The sequence below is a fragment of the Dromiciops gliroides genome, chromosome 2 (assembly GCF_019393635.1).
Source record: "Dromiciops gliroides isolate mDroGli1 chromosome 2, mDroGli1.pri, whole genome shotgun sequence".
In the NCBI taxonomy this organism is placed as follows: Eukaryota; Metazoa; Chordata; class Mammalia; order Microbiotheria; family Microbiotheriidae; genus Dromiciops; species Dromiciops gliroides.
The window spans coordinates 200,961,136-200,978,340 of record NC_057862.1 but is presented as its reverse complement, the minus strand read 5'-3'; the positions used below and the strand labels follow the sequence as shown (position 1 = coordinate 200,978,340).

Below are 17,205 nucleotides of genomic sequence, written 5' to 3'. Positions count from 1 at the left end.
ATTTGGCCCTTTTTCTCTACTCCACTACTATAGTTCAGGTTCTTATCCCCTTTAGTAGACCATAGAAAAAGCCTCCTGGCTCAAGTCTTGATCTTCTTCAATTCATCCTCCATAGAACTGCCAAAGAAACATTCTTTAAGCATGGATTTAGCCTCATCACTCCTCTAATTAATAAACTCCAAAGACTTCCTATAGTCTAGGATCAAATTAATACTTCATATTTAATTTATCATTTCAAATTTCTATTTTGTTTTAAAATGTACATAATTGGTAGTACAATAACACAAACATATAATTTATAAACAAACATACACATACTGGGTGTGTATGCTTCATTTTTTTTTTACTGATACAGATGAGCAATCAAAAAAATTTAGAAAACTGCTGCTCTCAAAGATGACTATCTAGAATCTGCCAAAATAACGCAACACGATTTCTTAAGATAATTACAAAATTAGCATCATTGAACTTAAATATATAGGCTCCTAAGTTAAAGACATTCTTTATAATGTACAAATTCTGGTAAGATTTCTGTGGGTGTGGTTTTTAAAACTTCAGTCTCAAAAAGCATTCATAATCAACTTTAAACTTTTCATTATCAAATTTTAAATCCACTTTCTCAAAGTCACACACTTTTGATTATATTTTAGACAAAATATCTGGATGTATTTTAAAGTAAAAGGGTTTTTTTTGGGCAGGGCAATTGGGGTTAAGTGAGTTGCCCAGGGTCACAAGGCTGGTAAGTGTCAAGTGTCTAAGGTCATATTTGAACTCAGGTCCTCCTGAATCCAGGGCCAGTGCTTTATCCACTGCGCCACCTAGCTGCACCTAAAGTAAAAAGATTTTTAAAATAGATTCTGATCCTACTAAACACTGAAAAAAAATCAGAGCTACAAATACTAAGAAAAAATATACACTTTCCTTAAAAAGTGGCAAACACTATAGACTAACCCAAACCTACAAATTGAATTTTATGAACTGATTTCTCCCCATGATTTGTTTGGGTTCAAAAGAATATTAAAACAAATCTATTTTAGTACACTGGTATTGTTAAGTAAACTTTCATCCCATACTCTGAATTCACCAAGTCATATATTCTTTACATTCAAACTCCTCATGCCATAACATTAAGCCCAAATAGATTTTCCTACAACCGACCACAAAACAAAAACCAACCAAAAACCACATCCCCACTGACAAATGGGACAACCATTTTGAGACTATCCAGTGAATAATTAAAACAAAATATCACCAGTCTTCGTAAGGCCCTTACAAATGATTTAATATTTCATCCAAAAGCCTGTTTGTACAAAAATATTTATAGCAGCTCTTTTTCAGGTTGCTAAGAATTGGAAATAAAAAGAATGCCCATCAGGGGCAGCTAGATGGCGCAGTGGTTAAAGATGGCCCTGGATTCAGGAGTACCTGAGTTCAAATCTGGCCTCAGACACTTGACATTTACTAGCTATGTAACCCTGGGCAAGTCACTTAACCCCCACTGCCCCACCAAAAAAAAAAAAAAAAAAAGGAATGCCCATCAATTGAGGAATGTTTAAAAGCTGTGGTATGTGACTGTGATATATGATTGTGATGGAATATTATTGTGATATAAGAAATGACAAGTAGAAGGATTTCAGAAAGGCCTGAACTTGTATGAACTGACGTACAGTGAAGCGAGCAGAACCAGGAGAACACTGTGCAAAATGACAACAATATCATTTGATGAAGAACTGTGAATGAATTTAATTATTCTCAGTAATACAATGATCTAAGACAATCCCAAAGGACTAATGATGAAGCATACTATCCACCTCCAGAGAAAGAATTGATATTGACTGAACATAGACTGAACATGCTATTTTTCACTTTTTCTGTTTTTTTTTCTTTTATTCAAGTTTTATTATACAAAATGACTAATATGGTAATGTTTTACATAATTGCATATATATATAACCTATATCTGATTGCTTACCCACTCAGAGAGGAGGGAGGGGAGGGAGGGAAGGAGGGACAGAAATTGGAACTCAAACCTTTAAATAAAAATGTTTGGTTGTTTTTTTATTTCACCCAAAGAAAAAAAATTAAAAAGGCTTCCCCATAGATTTCAATTCAAAATGTGTAACTTTCCTGAAACTGGTTGTCTTCCTGCTTCAAATGCATTTATATAACTATAATTTTTTAATTAAAAAAAAAATTTTAAGAGCAGCTAGGTGGTATAGTGGATAGAGTGCTAGGCCTTAAGTCAGGAAGACTCCACTCCTCTTCCTGAGTTCAAATCCAGTCTCAGACATTTACTAGCTGTATGACTCTGGGCAAGTCACTTAACCCTGTTTGCCTCAGTTTCCTCACCTATAAAATGAGCTGGAGAAGGAAATGGCAAACCAGTATCTTTGTCAAAAAAACTCCAAACAGTTACAGAGTCAGATATGACTGAAAAACAACTCAACACCACCAATTTTTTTAAAGTATCACTGGGTATGTTTGTTCTTGATAGAAATAAAATAAAGTATTTACACTTGTGGTAAAACTAAATTCTCAACTAGTTGGTAGTTTAAGAGTACTAACCTGGGACAGCTAGGTGGCGCAGTAGATAGAGCATGGGCCCTGATGTCAGGAGGACCTGAGTTCAAATTTGGCCTCAGACACTTAACACTTACTAACTGTGTGACCCTGGGCAAGTCACTTAACCCCAAGTCTGGAAACAATATTTGTGAGAGGACACTAACAAGATAGAGTGTATCCAGGAATTGCCTCACCACCCCCCCCCCCAAAAGAGTACTAACCTAATTTAATTCTTATATTCTGCAAAGTGGAAACAAAAATAATAGTCTTTACACATAAAAAAAAAAAATCCAAGTAATGAGCCAAAAAGAAAAGGTAGTAATGAAAAGATCACTCCAAATATTTAGCACCAGCCTATCATGCCAAGGGGAATAAGCAGAAATCTATGCAGAACTAAACTAAGGTTGTAAGAACCTGAAATTAACGTCAGAATTAATCTGTGGAGGCAAAAAACCCCAAATACAAATAAACAAGTTTAGAAAGTTGTCTCAAGGCTCTAGGGAGACACAGATTCTACTAGCAATAGATTCTGTGTCTCAATTTTAGTACTAACAAAATAATGCACTGGAGTATTGTATAGTGTACAGAGAGGCTAGCTTCAATATACTGACTGACTCTCAAAGCTGCTCTCAAAGTTAGAACCTACTTGCCATTTTCACATGGGTAAAGATTTAATTCAAGCATCAGGATAAAATAAAAATATGTGATTGATTTCAAATAAATTTGACAACTCTGGAAGAAAATTCCATAATTGGGCCATCTTTATTTTTTAAATGTACTATTGCTATTATTAACATGAGTGGAGAAAGTTTGGGGAAAAAAAGGAATAAACAAATCATTCAGAGTCCATTAAAAATCGTAGGAGGGGGCAGCTAGGTGGCGCAGTGGATAAAAGCACCAGCCCTGGATTCAGGAGGACCTGAGTTCAAATCCAGCCTCAGACACTTGACATTTACTAGCTGTGTGACCCTGGGCAAGTCACTTAACCCCCACTGCCCCATCAAAAACAAATGAATAAATAAATGAATGAATGGATGAATAAATAAGTAAATGAATAAATAAATAAATGAATGGATAAAATAAATAGATAGATAGATGAATAGATAAATAGATTTAAAAAAATTTTTAAATCATAGGAAAATAAAAGTATGAAAAAAAAATTAAAAGCAGCTTACTAGTAACAAACCTCAGAAGATACCCTTTGTATGTTCCATTATAAGAAAACTCAAGCAGGTGACATCTAGGTGGCTCAGAGGATAGAGCACTGTCCCTGGAGTCAGGAATACCTGAGTTCAAATCCGGCTTCAGACACTTAACACACACTTACTAGCTGTGTGACCCTGGGCAAGTCACTTAACCCCAATTGCCTCACTAAAAAAAAAAAAAAGAAAGAAAGAAAACTCAAGCAAACATTTGCTCTAAAACAGGCAATAAATTTAGTTCATTTATAACATGTTCTAGCCGTCTTCCTCTCTCTCTCTAGCCTTCTTCCTGCTTCCAGACTGGTTCAATTTAGCAGTGGTGAGATAAAAATAACTCTTGGACTGGTATATATGTCTCCTAAATGCAGTTCATACATGGGGAAAAAAAGGTATAAACAAAAGATAAAACTCCAAGCTTTTCCATATATATAAAAATCTGTGTGTATATATGTACATGTATTTGTGTACACATCAAACACACTTTATTGAAATGACAAGAGATAAGCAATCTGGTCCAGTGGGAAAAGTGCAAGATTTGGAGTTAAAGGTCCTGAGTTCAAATCCCAGTTTTGCCACTCACTACCAGTATAAACTTGGACAAACCACAACCTGTCTAGACTTTAGGTCTCCTCATCTGTAAAACTAAGGCCTGTAAAACTAAATGACCTCTATCTAAATCTATAATCCAGTACTGTTCTATCATATCTTTGATATAAGTATTTCATGTCACCTGAGTTCACTAAGAACAAGTCATGAAATGCCTATCAATTTCACCTAATGAAGTTTTCAGGAACATATCCATTTCCTACGCTAAGGGATATCTATTCCACAGAGCGTGAGAGAGTTTGAGGATAAAGAAATGGATCAAGGAAGAGCATCAACAGTAGGCCCACTGCTCTATAACCCTACCACTGGCTAGAAAATAGAGACAGAAAAAAAAGCAAGGTAAAAGGTAGACATCAGTTCCAGAGGGAGCAAAATAAAAAACACACTAATGCTGCTGCTGTTGTTCCTGCTATCAAAAGTAAAGCAACTCAGTACCTTCTATTCTGCTTCTCTTTTCTTTTTTAAACTTAATACTATGTCACAAAAATCTGTTCTAAATCCTATGAAGTTTAACATTTTTATTAATAATTAATATGGCAACACAGTGAAAAGTGAGAACTGAACAGCTCTTTATCTACTAGAGCACAGCATCTCTCAACATAATCTTTTTTTTTTTTGGTGAGGCAATTGGGGTTAAGTGACTTGCCCAGGGTCACACAGCTAGTAAGTGTTAAGTGTCTGAGGCCAGATTTGAACTCAAGTACTCCTGACTCCAGTGCTTTATCCACTGCGCTACCTAGCTGCCCTTCTCAACATAATCTTAAACTGTATTAACAGAATGAGGAAGTGATGACCTTGGTTAGACCACCTCTGGAGTATTGTGTTCAGTTCTGGAAACAATATTTGTGAGAGGACACTAACAAGATAGAGTGTATCCAGGGAAGAAAGACATAGATGGGAAGAGCACTGAAGATCATGCCATAGAAAGATCAAGTATGTTTAACCTAAAGAAGATCTGGGAGATATAACAATTGTCTTCAAGTATCTGAAGGCCTGCCATGATAGAAAAGGGATTAGATTTATGCTTCCCCCCTCCCATTCTTCCCTGCCCCACCCCCCAAAAAAACCCTAACAGTAATACATGGCAACTTCAGAGGCAGATTACTCCAGCAGTAAAAAACATCCAAATGATCAGTAAAATGGGCTGCATTTAGAGTTAGGAATTTTTCTTCCCCTGGAGTTCATTCAGAAGAGGCTTGAAGGATCACTTTCCAGGGATACTGATGAGGAGTTTCCTGTTTATGGTACAAGAGCTGTTGAGATCCTTTCCAAGTGTGAATCAATGAGAAGGGTGATATTTTGAACAGGAGCACATTTTAGTAATGTCCCTAAATTCACACCAGTTAGGGGCCTACCTACAGACTTCAGAGAACTTCAAATTTCCTAACTCTATGTATTCTTTTGAATCTGCCCTCATTTTTCAAAAACCATTTTCTACAAGAATATATGCTTACTCATTAATGGGCATCAATGAGAAAATAGGGCCCAGTAAAGAAAACTTCACCCTACAGCTAATTATTCAGGATTATTAGCAGTTAAATCTATCAAAGGAAGCCTACCTATATCTTAAATTATACATAGCATCATTGTGAAATAAGTTTTCAAAGCAAAAAGTCAAATTATGCCATGCCAGGAAAAAGCCAATTCTAATCTAACTCCAATGTTACACTCTGGCAGATGTGAAAATTTATACTACACTTTACCCAATTACACAGTCTCTGGAATATCCAGTAATTGTTATCAACTATAAGATATCTAAACTGTTGTACCATCCCCTGGTTTTTAAAAAATTAAACACTCTGATGCTCTTTTCCATCCCACAGCCCTCACTGCAACAAATCTCTCTCAGTATATGAAAAAGATGTGTTCCTTACAAGTTCAATGTGTGAGTTTGTTTCTAAAATAAGGACTATATGATCTTGGCAAAATCGAGACTAGCCATAGCAGCAGAAACTCTGGCACTTTCTCATCTTACTGGTCCTCAGTTACTAACGTCTCTGGGTGACTGAGTAGCTTATAATTTCCATGTCTATTTTTTAATATGCCACCAAATGGGTAAATCTAAATAATCAGCTTTGAAATGCTTAATGGGTATGCAATTTAAACACCAAACAGTGTTTAAAGGTAATTCCTATAGAAATCTTTGTGAAACTGATTTCAAGTGCAAATTTTATGATTTGTTTAGATCTAAAGTAACTAGTATGAAAGGGCAAAAACCTTATACTTAATAGTAAAGCTATATCTCAAGAATTCCAAAATCTGCAGAGCAAACTGCTGGATTATTAGTGTCCTAAAGTCACATTTTATACAATTTAAATTTAGTAAATGTATTTATTTTATATTCTTCCCAAACTTAAAAATTTCAAAATCATACTGTCACCAGGGAAATAGGTAGTGGGGGTCCTTAGGTTTTCCTCTGTAAAGAATTACAACTCTCTGACACAGTCCAATTAGAATAAAATGGTGTTTTATTTATTTGGGCTCTAGAGAAGTGACCAAGAGGGAAGTTGAAGACTTCACCTCAAGGGAAGAAGATAGCTTAGAAACATTCTCCTCCCAGAAGTGAAGAAAGGCCAAAGCTTTAATAAAGGATAGAAAAAAAAATAGAGGCTAGATTAAGTTCCTTTTGGAGGTGGAGAAAGCTTGAATGAGGTGTGGGATGGGAGAGGCTTGAATGAGGGGTGGTGGTCCTGACTTCTAGAGTTCTGTCCCCTGGCCTACACAGGTAGCAGCCACACCTAATGGACTTATCTCCAGGGGGGGGGTGGGAATGGCTTGAATGAGGGGTGGTGGTCCTGACTTCTGGAGCCCTATTTCTCTGGTAACAATAATTTAAACCCTCATAAGGAAATCTCAAGTTTGTAAAATGAAATCTTAACATCCCACTCAAAAAAAGGGAAAAGGTTATCTTTTCATATTTATTAACAAATTAGCAGACCACATATTTATGGATACAAAACTGATTGAAAGGTAACAAGAATACAAGATCCCATTGTTTTTAAAACTATAATATTGTATACAGCCTGAAAAGCCTCTCCTTCAAAAAGGTGTCTACTATACATATGAATATCACACAAGATTACTTGATACAAGCAGTAACAGAAGCAACTTTGCCCAAACCCCTTCTGATTATTAATATCAAGAAAGAAATAAGTATCCCCCATGTGGAGGATTAATAAAAGGACTAGGCCAAAAGTTACGCAAAATGAGACTTAAGTGGATGGTATTCACAGGATTATGAGTGAGGGCCCACACAGATGAAATTACAAATCCATTCAAATAACCAAAGAAATTTTTAAATCTCACTTGGCAAATGACTTCTCTTTTGCCATGGTAATCCACGCAGTAATTCACATTTAGATAAAAATAGAAAACTGACTTTCATCTAAAATAAAAACAGATTTTTGACCATGTTAAGTTTTCAAATACAAAAACCCCCAAGAATTCAGGCACACTCTCCAAAACTCAACAATATCACTTTTTGTTTCATTAGAAACTATTCTCTACAGCTGCATATTTGCAAACAATTCAGATCACTTAATACTTTCATTCCTCTAGGGATTTTTCTTTTACTCAAAACTAGAGTTTGCTTCCTATCTGCTATTATTTTCCATCTTAGACATGAAAATTCAGAACAATCTGTCACGGGCCAAAGATTGAAAGATGCAATGGCAGAGAAATTCAGGAAAAGGTAAAAGTAGAACTACATAGCTAATTTTTTTTTAAAACACCACTGGGGCAGCTAGGTGGCACAGTGGATAGAACACCGGCCCTGGATTCAGGAGGACCTGAGTTCAAATCCAGCCTCAGACACTTAACACTTACTAGCTGTGTGACCCTGGGCAAGTCACTTAACCCCAATTGCCTCACTAAAAAACAAAAAAAAAACAAAAAAAACACACCACTAAAACATGGGGCTAATGTTTATCTGGCAGTTAAGCTTTTAGAGAAAGAGGGAGAGAGAGAGAGGGAGAAGGAGAGGGAGAGAGAGAGAGAGATGAAAGAAAGGAAAGAAAGGAAAGAAAGGAAAGAAAGGAAGAAAGAAAGAAAGAAAGAAAGAAAGAAAGAAAGAAAGAAAGAAAGAAAGAAAGAAAGAAAGAAAGAAAGAAAGAAAGAAAGAAAGATCTCTCTCAAACCCCTTTGGCCCAACAATTCCACTTTTGGAAATATACCCTAAGCAAGTTTTCATAAAAACAAAGATCAACTGTCAAAATACTACATACATATAAATCAACATTATTTGTCATTTCAAAATACAAGAAACAGTCCAACAGAGTCATTGTCAAAATAAGGAAGGCCTGAGTTCTGGTTCTCCCTCTCTCACATATCCTGGTGGTATGAAGATGAACAAGTCCTCTAAATGAATGACCCAATAAACTCTCTAAGAGAGTAAAAAGAATGGGAGTCAATATGCCTTGGTAGGAGAGGGAGATTCCTCATTCAGGTTTCCCTCCACCAGAGATGTCACACTATCCCAAATCAGATTAAAATGTAACTGGGAGGGGCAGCTAGGTGGCACAGTGGATAAAGCACCGGCCCTGGATTCAGGAGGACATGAGTTCAAATCCAGCCTCAGACACTTGACACTTACTAGCTGTGTGACCCTGGGCAAGTCACTTAACCCTCACTGCCCAACCAAAAAAAAAAAAAAAGTAACTGGGAAACGTTTGACAAAATAATTAAAAATAAATTACCACATAATACTCATTTATGGTTTCCTAAATCAATATGTGGCCTGCAGGTATCAATTTCTATATGAGTTTGACACCACTTGCCTACAACAATGAAAACACAGGTGTGGACCAAAAAAAAAGAAAAAAAAAAGAATTTTTTTAAAAAAATCAATGTAATGGAATACAATGGCAGTTACTACACTATTAAAAATTATAAACATTGGGGCGGCTAGGTGGCGCAGTGGATAAAGCACCAGCCCTGGACTCAGGAGGACCTGAGTTCAAATCCGACCACTGACACTTAACACTAGCTGTGTGACCCTGGGCAAGTCACTTAACCCCAATTGCCTTACTTTAAAAAAAAAATTATAAACACAAAGAATCAGACATATAAAGTAATATAAACAAAAAAGACCAAAAGAAAAGTATAAGGGGCAGCTAGGTGGCACAGTGGATAGAGCACCGGCCCTGGAGTCAGGAGGACCTGAGTTCAAATCTGGCCTCAGACACTTAACACTTACTAGCTGCGTGACCCTGGACAAGTCACTTAACCCCAATTGCCTCACTAAAAAAAAATTTTTTTTTTAAAGTATACATGTACACTAACTACAAGTCTGTAAAAAGAAAAATTTATGCACATAAAGGTGAATGAATGGAAAATAGAACAGAATCTAGAGGCCAGTAAACTATTAAACTATTAAGGACATACTGTAGAAAAACTTTTTTTTCATATAGTCATGTTGTTTATTTGGTTATAATGTTCTCGCTTATGTGAAGAAAATTATTTCTAAATAATTTCAGTGACTACCATTTTCCTTGTAAACAGTTGGCATTTAATCTCAGTTGAATTTAATCTCAATTTTTATTTTATTTAATTTTGCAAGCAATGAGGGTTAAGTGACTTGTCCAGGGTCACACAGCTAGTAAGTGTCAAGTGTCTGAGGCCGAATTTGAACTCAGGTCCTCCTGAATCCAGGGCCGGTGCTCTATCCACTGTGCCACCTAGCTGCCCCCTTAATCTCAAATTTTAAAAAGCAGAATTTATTTACAAAGAAATGGCCAGGTGGGGAAATGACAGGATTCCAGAAAACTATTTCAATAGTAAATAAACATTCACTTTAAGCTTTTAAAAAACAGCAGTTTGGGCGCAGCTAGGTAGTGCAGTGGATAGAGCACCGGCCCTGGATTCAGGAGGACCTGAGTTCAAATCCAGCCTCAGGGGGGCAGCTAGATGGCGCAGTGGTAAGGCACCAGCCTTACCACTCAGGAGTACCTGAGTTCAGGTCTGGCCTCAGACACTTGACACTAGCTGTGTGGCCCTGAGCAAGTCACTTAACCCTCATTGCCCTGCAAAAACAACAACAAAAACCAAAAACAAATCCAGTCTCAGACACTTAACACTAGCTGTGTGACCCTGGGCAAGTCACTTAACCCAATTGCCTCACTTTAAAAAAAAACAACAGCAGTTTGTAAAATTTTGTTAGATGACAGCTATCTTTAGTACTACATGAAAGTGTGAAATCTACTATATCGCATAAAATAAAACTATTAGTTCTGGATTCCCTGGCCCATTCTATTCCAGATTTTTTTCAAATAACTTGTCCCTAGGTTTTAAGGATATCAATGTCATCTTTCTTGAAATGGAGAATGTACTTAAATGCTATGCTACTAGATATATGATAACACGTGGTGCCAATACTGGCAAAAAACAATTTGCTAGGGTCCACCAGACATTTCACACACAAAAATGCCAAATACTTAGTCACATGAAAACCTAAATACCTAATTTTTCTGCAAAAACATATGCAATGTAATCATTTTAGTGCAAACCAAATATAATTAACTCCAAGAAAGTATCTTATTTTTGTTGTTGTACTAGAAGATTGACATATTAAATACTGCTTCAAATGAGTGAGTCACCTAAGGCATTAGGAAACATTTTCTGGTTTACAAAGGTTTACATAATAATGGTACTGTCAATGGTATTTTTAAACTAAGATCAAGACAAACAAAACACCTTTATCACATGTATAATGCTACCTTTATTCCCACAGCAACATAAAAATTAAAAGGTAATTAATTACATTAAATCTCAGCCAACATTTCAACTACTTTCCAGTCCTTATGTGAAACTAATGTAAAGAAACTGCTAAGTTTAAAAGGTTCCAAATCCCTTTTTCCTAAGCAATAAATCGTCATTCTTAAAATAAATTCATCCAAAAATTCAACACAAGAGTAAGCAGGTTGCCATGAACTATGCATTTAACACAGTTTTATTTTCAAAGTTTTGGCACAAATTCATGTTCTAGAAAAAAAAGCTAGAATACTAGTACATTTTTATTTTGACCTCACAAAAGGACAAAAGATCAAAAATATTCACTCATTATCCTCTAAAGCATTTTTTGTCAATTTCATGGTATAGCAATAGCTACATAAAAGACGACAAATATTTATATTCTTCCCTTTGATATATGGCATATTCTGGAAATGAATCAACCAATGAATTAAAAATGATCATTTCCTATTTAGTCACTGTGTCACCACAATTATCACCACTGCTATTATTTCACTGAATAATTTTCAGTTGCTCAGAAAAATGCATTTCCACAATTCTGGAGGTATTTTTAAATGGTAAGGAAGAATTTATTTTTAAAACCTAAGGGCAAATTTATAAAAAGTCACAACATGGTTGAAAACAGATGTCATTACAGAAACCCTAGTGGAAGATGATGAAGAGCTTTACTTACGTTTCAAAACAACGATCCACGTTGTCAGACATCAAAAGCAGCATACATAGCTGTTCAAGGGCTATTAGTTGCATGTCCCTTTCATCTCCCTGCCCCATCTGTAGCCATTCCAGCAATGTATCCGGGTCCACATCTGCCATGGTTTTTAAAAGCCTCTTTGCTTAAATTAAAAAGTAAAGGGAAAAAAATCCTCAAAATGCCCAAGCCAGATCAGTGAGCATGAAAAATACATCAGCTACAATCAAATTTTCGAAGTCTTCTCCTAGGAATTAAAAAAAGTTTCATCAGTATATATACAATAAAGCATTTTATTTTTTAATAGTTATTCAGTTTTCCTTTTCACTCACGTTCAGTATTCCTTACTATACTAAATTAAAACCAGTTGTGCCAGAGAACATAAGCTGATTAAGTTGCTGCCTAACCAGAAAGCTTCTTTTGTCAAAGACAGTAAAACAAGCTTCGGATCTAACTATTGCTATTACCAGGGACTCCGGGCCAAAAAGGCAAAACAACTTTTCCTTCTTTCTCCTGGCACATTCAATTTTTTTTACAAAATGATCTGCAAAAAATCATCAGATTCAATTTCCCCTAATCGCCTCACATTTCAGAAAATGTTACTGGTATTTAAGTTTAAAAGCACCTTCTCCAAAGGGGTTCAATCACGTACAGCAAGATTAAAAACTTGAGTGGGCACTCAGGAGAAGTTTTCAGGAGTTAAAAAAAAAGTACAACTAAAGTAATAGAAATTTGTCGATGGATAACCATTAACATAATTAATCCATACTCCTCTTTTCCTCCCTCCTCCTCCCCCCACCCCAAGGAGGAAAGAGGGGCAGGGGCAGTCAAAAGATAAAGATCAAAGACAGAGCAGCATCCAGGGCAGCAAAGCAAGTCATCTACAGATGTTCTTTGTAACTGACACAACAGGAAGACTTTTCTAGTCCCACGTAAATTATCGAGGGTGGGGGTGGGAGTGAAACCGACAACATGTGCCTTTATGCACCCCTGGATAGTGACTAACAGGATTTGGTCTTATACATCCCTAAACCAGGAGCAAGCCTTAACCTAGGACAGCACATTGAGAGCACCCGACATCCCAATCCTCTCCCAGTCTCCCTCTCCCCCGTCTCTGCTCTTCTCACTGTCTCTGCTGTCTCTCTCTCCCTTTCCTCTCCCCCCCCCACCCCGAACCCCCTCCCCGGTTCTTCTATCTCTAACTATATACGTGTGTCTCTACTTTTAAGTTTATTCCCAAGTCCTCTGAAAGGAGAGAATAACTTCGTGAGAGAAAATGGAGAAAACTTCCCCCCAACAAAAAAAAGGGGGGAGCCAGGGACGGAGACAGGGCTGGGGGAGGGGGTCCTCCCCAGGACCAGGGGTTGCCCCACCACTCCAGGGCCCGAGGGTCGGGGTCTCGCCGGGGGCGAGGGAATGAGATCTCTTCTCAAGGGCAAGCGGGCTCCCCCTGGAGCCAGAAGCCGAGAGAGGGCAGCCGGCTCCGGGTCGCCTCCTGGGTCCAGGGCAAGGGGGAAACAAAGAGTCGACGCGGAGGCTGCCAACCTCAGTCGCCGCACAGCCTAGCCCCGGGGCCCGGGCCAGAGCACCTGACCCTGACTCCCCGAGCTCCGCTTCCCCGCCCACCCCGGAGAACCAGAGCCGCCTCGCACCGGACAAATTAGCCCGTCCCCACAGCCGTAGACCCCCGGCCCGGCCAGTCCTCCCCTGGCCCTTGTCCGGACTCCTTCTCCCGTCCGCCCCGTACCAGGCCGCGGGCGGAGCCAGGCCCGGCTGCGGTCCTCGAGTTCGCGGGAAGCCGTAGGCCGCGCAGGTCGAGCCGGGCAGGCGCTGCAGGAAAAGCCCCGCCCTTCGTGCTTCTCTTCCTCCAGAGGGGGGCTCGGTGACAGCGGAAGCGAGTGGCCGAGCGCGCACCAGCCCCAGGCGGCGGCAGCCCCGGCAGGGTCCGTCCCCCCGCGGACACGCGGTTCCTCGGGCCCCGCTGCTCAGAGGCCCGCGCTGGGGCGGCGGCGGCGGCGGCGGCGGGGGGGCCCCGCGTCCATCGTGCTCTGGGAGGGGGCTAAGGGGGAGGGAGGGAGGAGGGAGGAGGAGGGAGCGACACCCGGGCCAGGAAACCACCGAGCGAGCGACAACCGGACTTGCCGAGCCCAGCGGAGGCGGAGCCGCTTCTGAATCACCAGGGCGGCAGTGACTCCCACAGGCGGCCACCTGGGGCGCTGCGGAGACTCGCTCCCGGCCGCACAGTCCTCGCTCCGCCAACCACAGAGCCAACCGGTCGGGCGACGCCGAACTGCGTTTGCTATTGCCGCCTGCGCGGAATTATGCCTCCTCTCGTTTCTCCCAGTCTCTCCAGATTTCCCCCTTGGAGATGGACTCTGGCTGGAGCCTTTCCTCCTCGAACATTGTTCCGAGGGCTTTGTTTCCTTTTTCTTTTTGCAATGGAGTAAACAAATGTGGAGGGTCTGGGGGGACGGCAGGCGGATAGTGTAGGGGAAAGGAAAGGTTAAAAAACCAGGAAAGGGAAAAAAAAAAGGGGGGGAAAGAATCATTCAAAAAAAATCCGTCAACGTTTATTAAATGCCTACTTATTACATGACTGGCACTATGCTAAATATCGGGAATATAAAAAGAAACAAATGACATTCCCTGCCCTCAAAGAGCTTACAATCTAATGGAAGAGATATGTAAACAAATATATACAAAGCAATCTACATACAGGATAAATTGGAAATAATTAACAGAGGGGATGAAGGGGGTTGGGAAAGCCTTCCTGTAAAACATGGGATTTCAGTTGGCACTTAGGAGTCTTTTTTAGTTATTAATACAGAGAACAGGAGGAAGGCCAAAAGCCCTGAAAGCTACAGATTGAATTCAATATACACTTGAAAAGCAAGCTGTACATAAGAGAAATCTTCGGTTTCATGTGCAATCTTTTTTTTTCCCGTTTTGCTTTGTATATAAAAATGTTCACTTTATTTGGTGTTAAAAATAAAAATTAAGAAAAACAGACCAGCAAGATATCTTTGAAAGCTACAGCTACAAGTTGATTTATTATATACTTTTTTTTTTCAGGACAATGAGGATTAAATAACTTGTGCAAGTTCACACAGCTAGTATTAAGTGTCTGAGGCTGGATTTGAACCCAGGTCCTCCTGAATCCAGGGCCGGTGCTTTTTCCAGCTGCACCTATTATATACTTTTTTTTTTTTGCGAGGCAATGGGGGTTAAGTGACTTGCCCAGGGTCACACAGCTAGCAAGTGTCAAATATCTGAGGCCGGATTTGAACTCAGCTACGCCTGAATCCAGAGCCGGTGCTTTATCCACTGTGCCACCTAGCTGCCCCCCTCCCCCATTATATACTTTTTTTTTAGTGAGGCAATTGGGGTTAAGTGACTTGCCCAGGGTCACACAGCTAGTAAGTGTTAAGTGTTAAGTGTCTGAGGCCGGATTTGAACTCAGGTACTCCTGACTCCAGGGCCGGTGCTCTATCCACTGTGCCACCTAGCCGCCCCCATTATATACTTTTTAAAAAGCAAGCTTTACATAATAGAGACCTTCATTTTCATATAGAATCCTTTTTTTCTGAGATATATGTGTTGTGTGTATAAAATGGGAAAGCCCATTTATTTGGTGTTTGATGTTTGTTAAATTCAGAATAATTTTTTTTAAGGCTTCCTCTCCCGCTTCCCTATTCCTAGTTCTCTCCCTTTCCCTTCTCAGTTCTTCTCTCCCCAGGAGCCAAAGGGTTTTTTCAATGTATTTCCTTTCCAAAAAGTGTCTTCTGTGTCTAGCACAGTGATTAATCAGAACCTGTTTTTCTGAATGATAGAGGGGAAAGGTTAAAGATAAGCTTCTGAACTTTTTCCTTGTTCTCTCTCTCTCTCTCTCTCTCTCTCTCTCTCTCTCTCTCTCTCTCTCTCTCTCTCTCTCTCTCTCTCTCTCTCTCTCTCTCTCTCTCTCTGTCAGATTAAGACCAAAAATCTCACCAAACTGGATCTGTAGTGCTAGGTGAGCAAGCATTTTTCCTCTCCGTTCTGAACAGGGAAGGAGATCCATGTCCCAAGCTATGAAACTAAATGAATCATTTTTTTTCAGAAACCTTTTGCTTTATTCTCATGAAGAATAGTCACCTACTCAAAAAAATTTGATGTATGTTAGGGTATTCTAATCTGGAATGTGTAATTATGCCTTCCTTTAATTTAATTTAAAAGGGGGAAATAAGATGTTATCCAGATTAACCCTATGGGATTTTAGATCTGCAAGGGGTTTCAGAAGTCACCTAATTCGGTCCCTTTGTGTTATAAAATGAGGAAATTGACCTCTGTGGTGACACTAGCTCTGTGTGGCTGAGCTGCAGTTCCAACTAAGGTGCTGCTCAAAGGTATTATATGATTACATTTTTGTCTCTGTACCCCTAGAACCTATCTCAGTGCTTTGCACATAGTTGGTACTCCATAAATGCTCATTGAATTTAAAAGCACTAACCTAATTCATCTGCTCTCTCTTTTTAGATTGCTGCAACTGTTGACCAATTTTTAAATGAGTAAAAGGTTCTATAGTCACAGACCCTGTTTTTTAGGATAGCTACACAGGTACATTTTCCAAATAAGATGTAACATTTCCTTGACTAATTAAGATGGCACCCAGGAGACCAAGTGACAAAGATCACACTCACTAGTAACAACCATAATACAATCAGATTATCAATAGAATGAGATCAGCATCCACGGGCATTATTAGGCAAGGCTTCATGAAAGAGGTAGGCTTTGAAGGATGGCTAGATTTTGAATAGATAATGGGAAAAACTTGAGGAAAGACATAAAAATAGAAATTATCCGGGGATGTTGTTGGGAGGTTGTGAGTCTCAAGTGACATAATGGATGTAAAGCACTTTACAAACCTTAAAGAGCTTTATAAATACCAATTATTGTTATCATTATTATTATTATACTACAAGGGGGCAGCTAGGTGGTGCAGTGGATAAAGCACCTGCCCTGGATTCAGGAGGACCTGAGTTCAAACCAGGCCTCAGACACTTGATACTTACTAGCTGTGTGACCCTGGGCAAGTCACTTAACCCTCATTGCCCCACAAAACAAAAATGTATTATTATACTACAGTCACCAGGTTACCAGTCTGGTGATGACTTCATTCCCTGAGCTTTCAACTGCATTTCTGTTGAGTTCAGGCACTGTTTATAGGGTAATATACTGGTGTGCTGGTGAATGCTTAACAGAGGGGGAGAGTGAGACCTATATATGCATGTGTATGTATATATGTGCATGTAAATAGACATACCCACTGTATGTATGTATGTGTATGTGTATATATAATACACATATTATATGTACACTTTAAAATTTAATCTACATTAACACTTCCTTAAGTCTAGACAATCA

General features: G+C 39.1%; 1 protein-coding gene across 1 annotated transcript in view; it reads right to left on the bottom strand.

The window, feature by feature from the left end:
- The window catches only part of HECTD1 (HECT domain E3 ubiquitin protein ligase 1), a 107,124-nt gene extending 93,436 nt beyond the window's left edge, over positions 1 to 13,688 (bottom strand). The window contains exons 1-2 of the mRNA XM_043988410.1: positions 13,553 to 13,688; positions 11,791 to 12,052 (exon numbers count right to left, since the gene is read on the bottom strand). Of these exons, the coding sequence (XP_043844345.1) occupies positions 11,791 to 11,930 (140 nt within the window). The 5' untranslated portion in view covers positions 11,931 to 12,052; positions 13,553 to 13,688. The remainder of the gene's footprint in view (positions 1 to 11,790; positions 12,053 to 13,552) is intronic.
- Between the last annotated feature and the right edge of the window lie 3,517 nt (positions 13,689 to 17,205).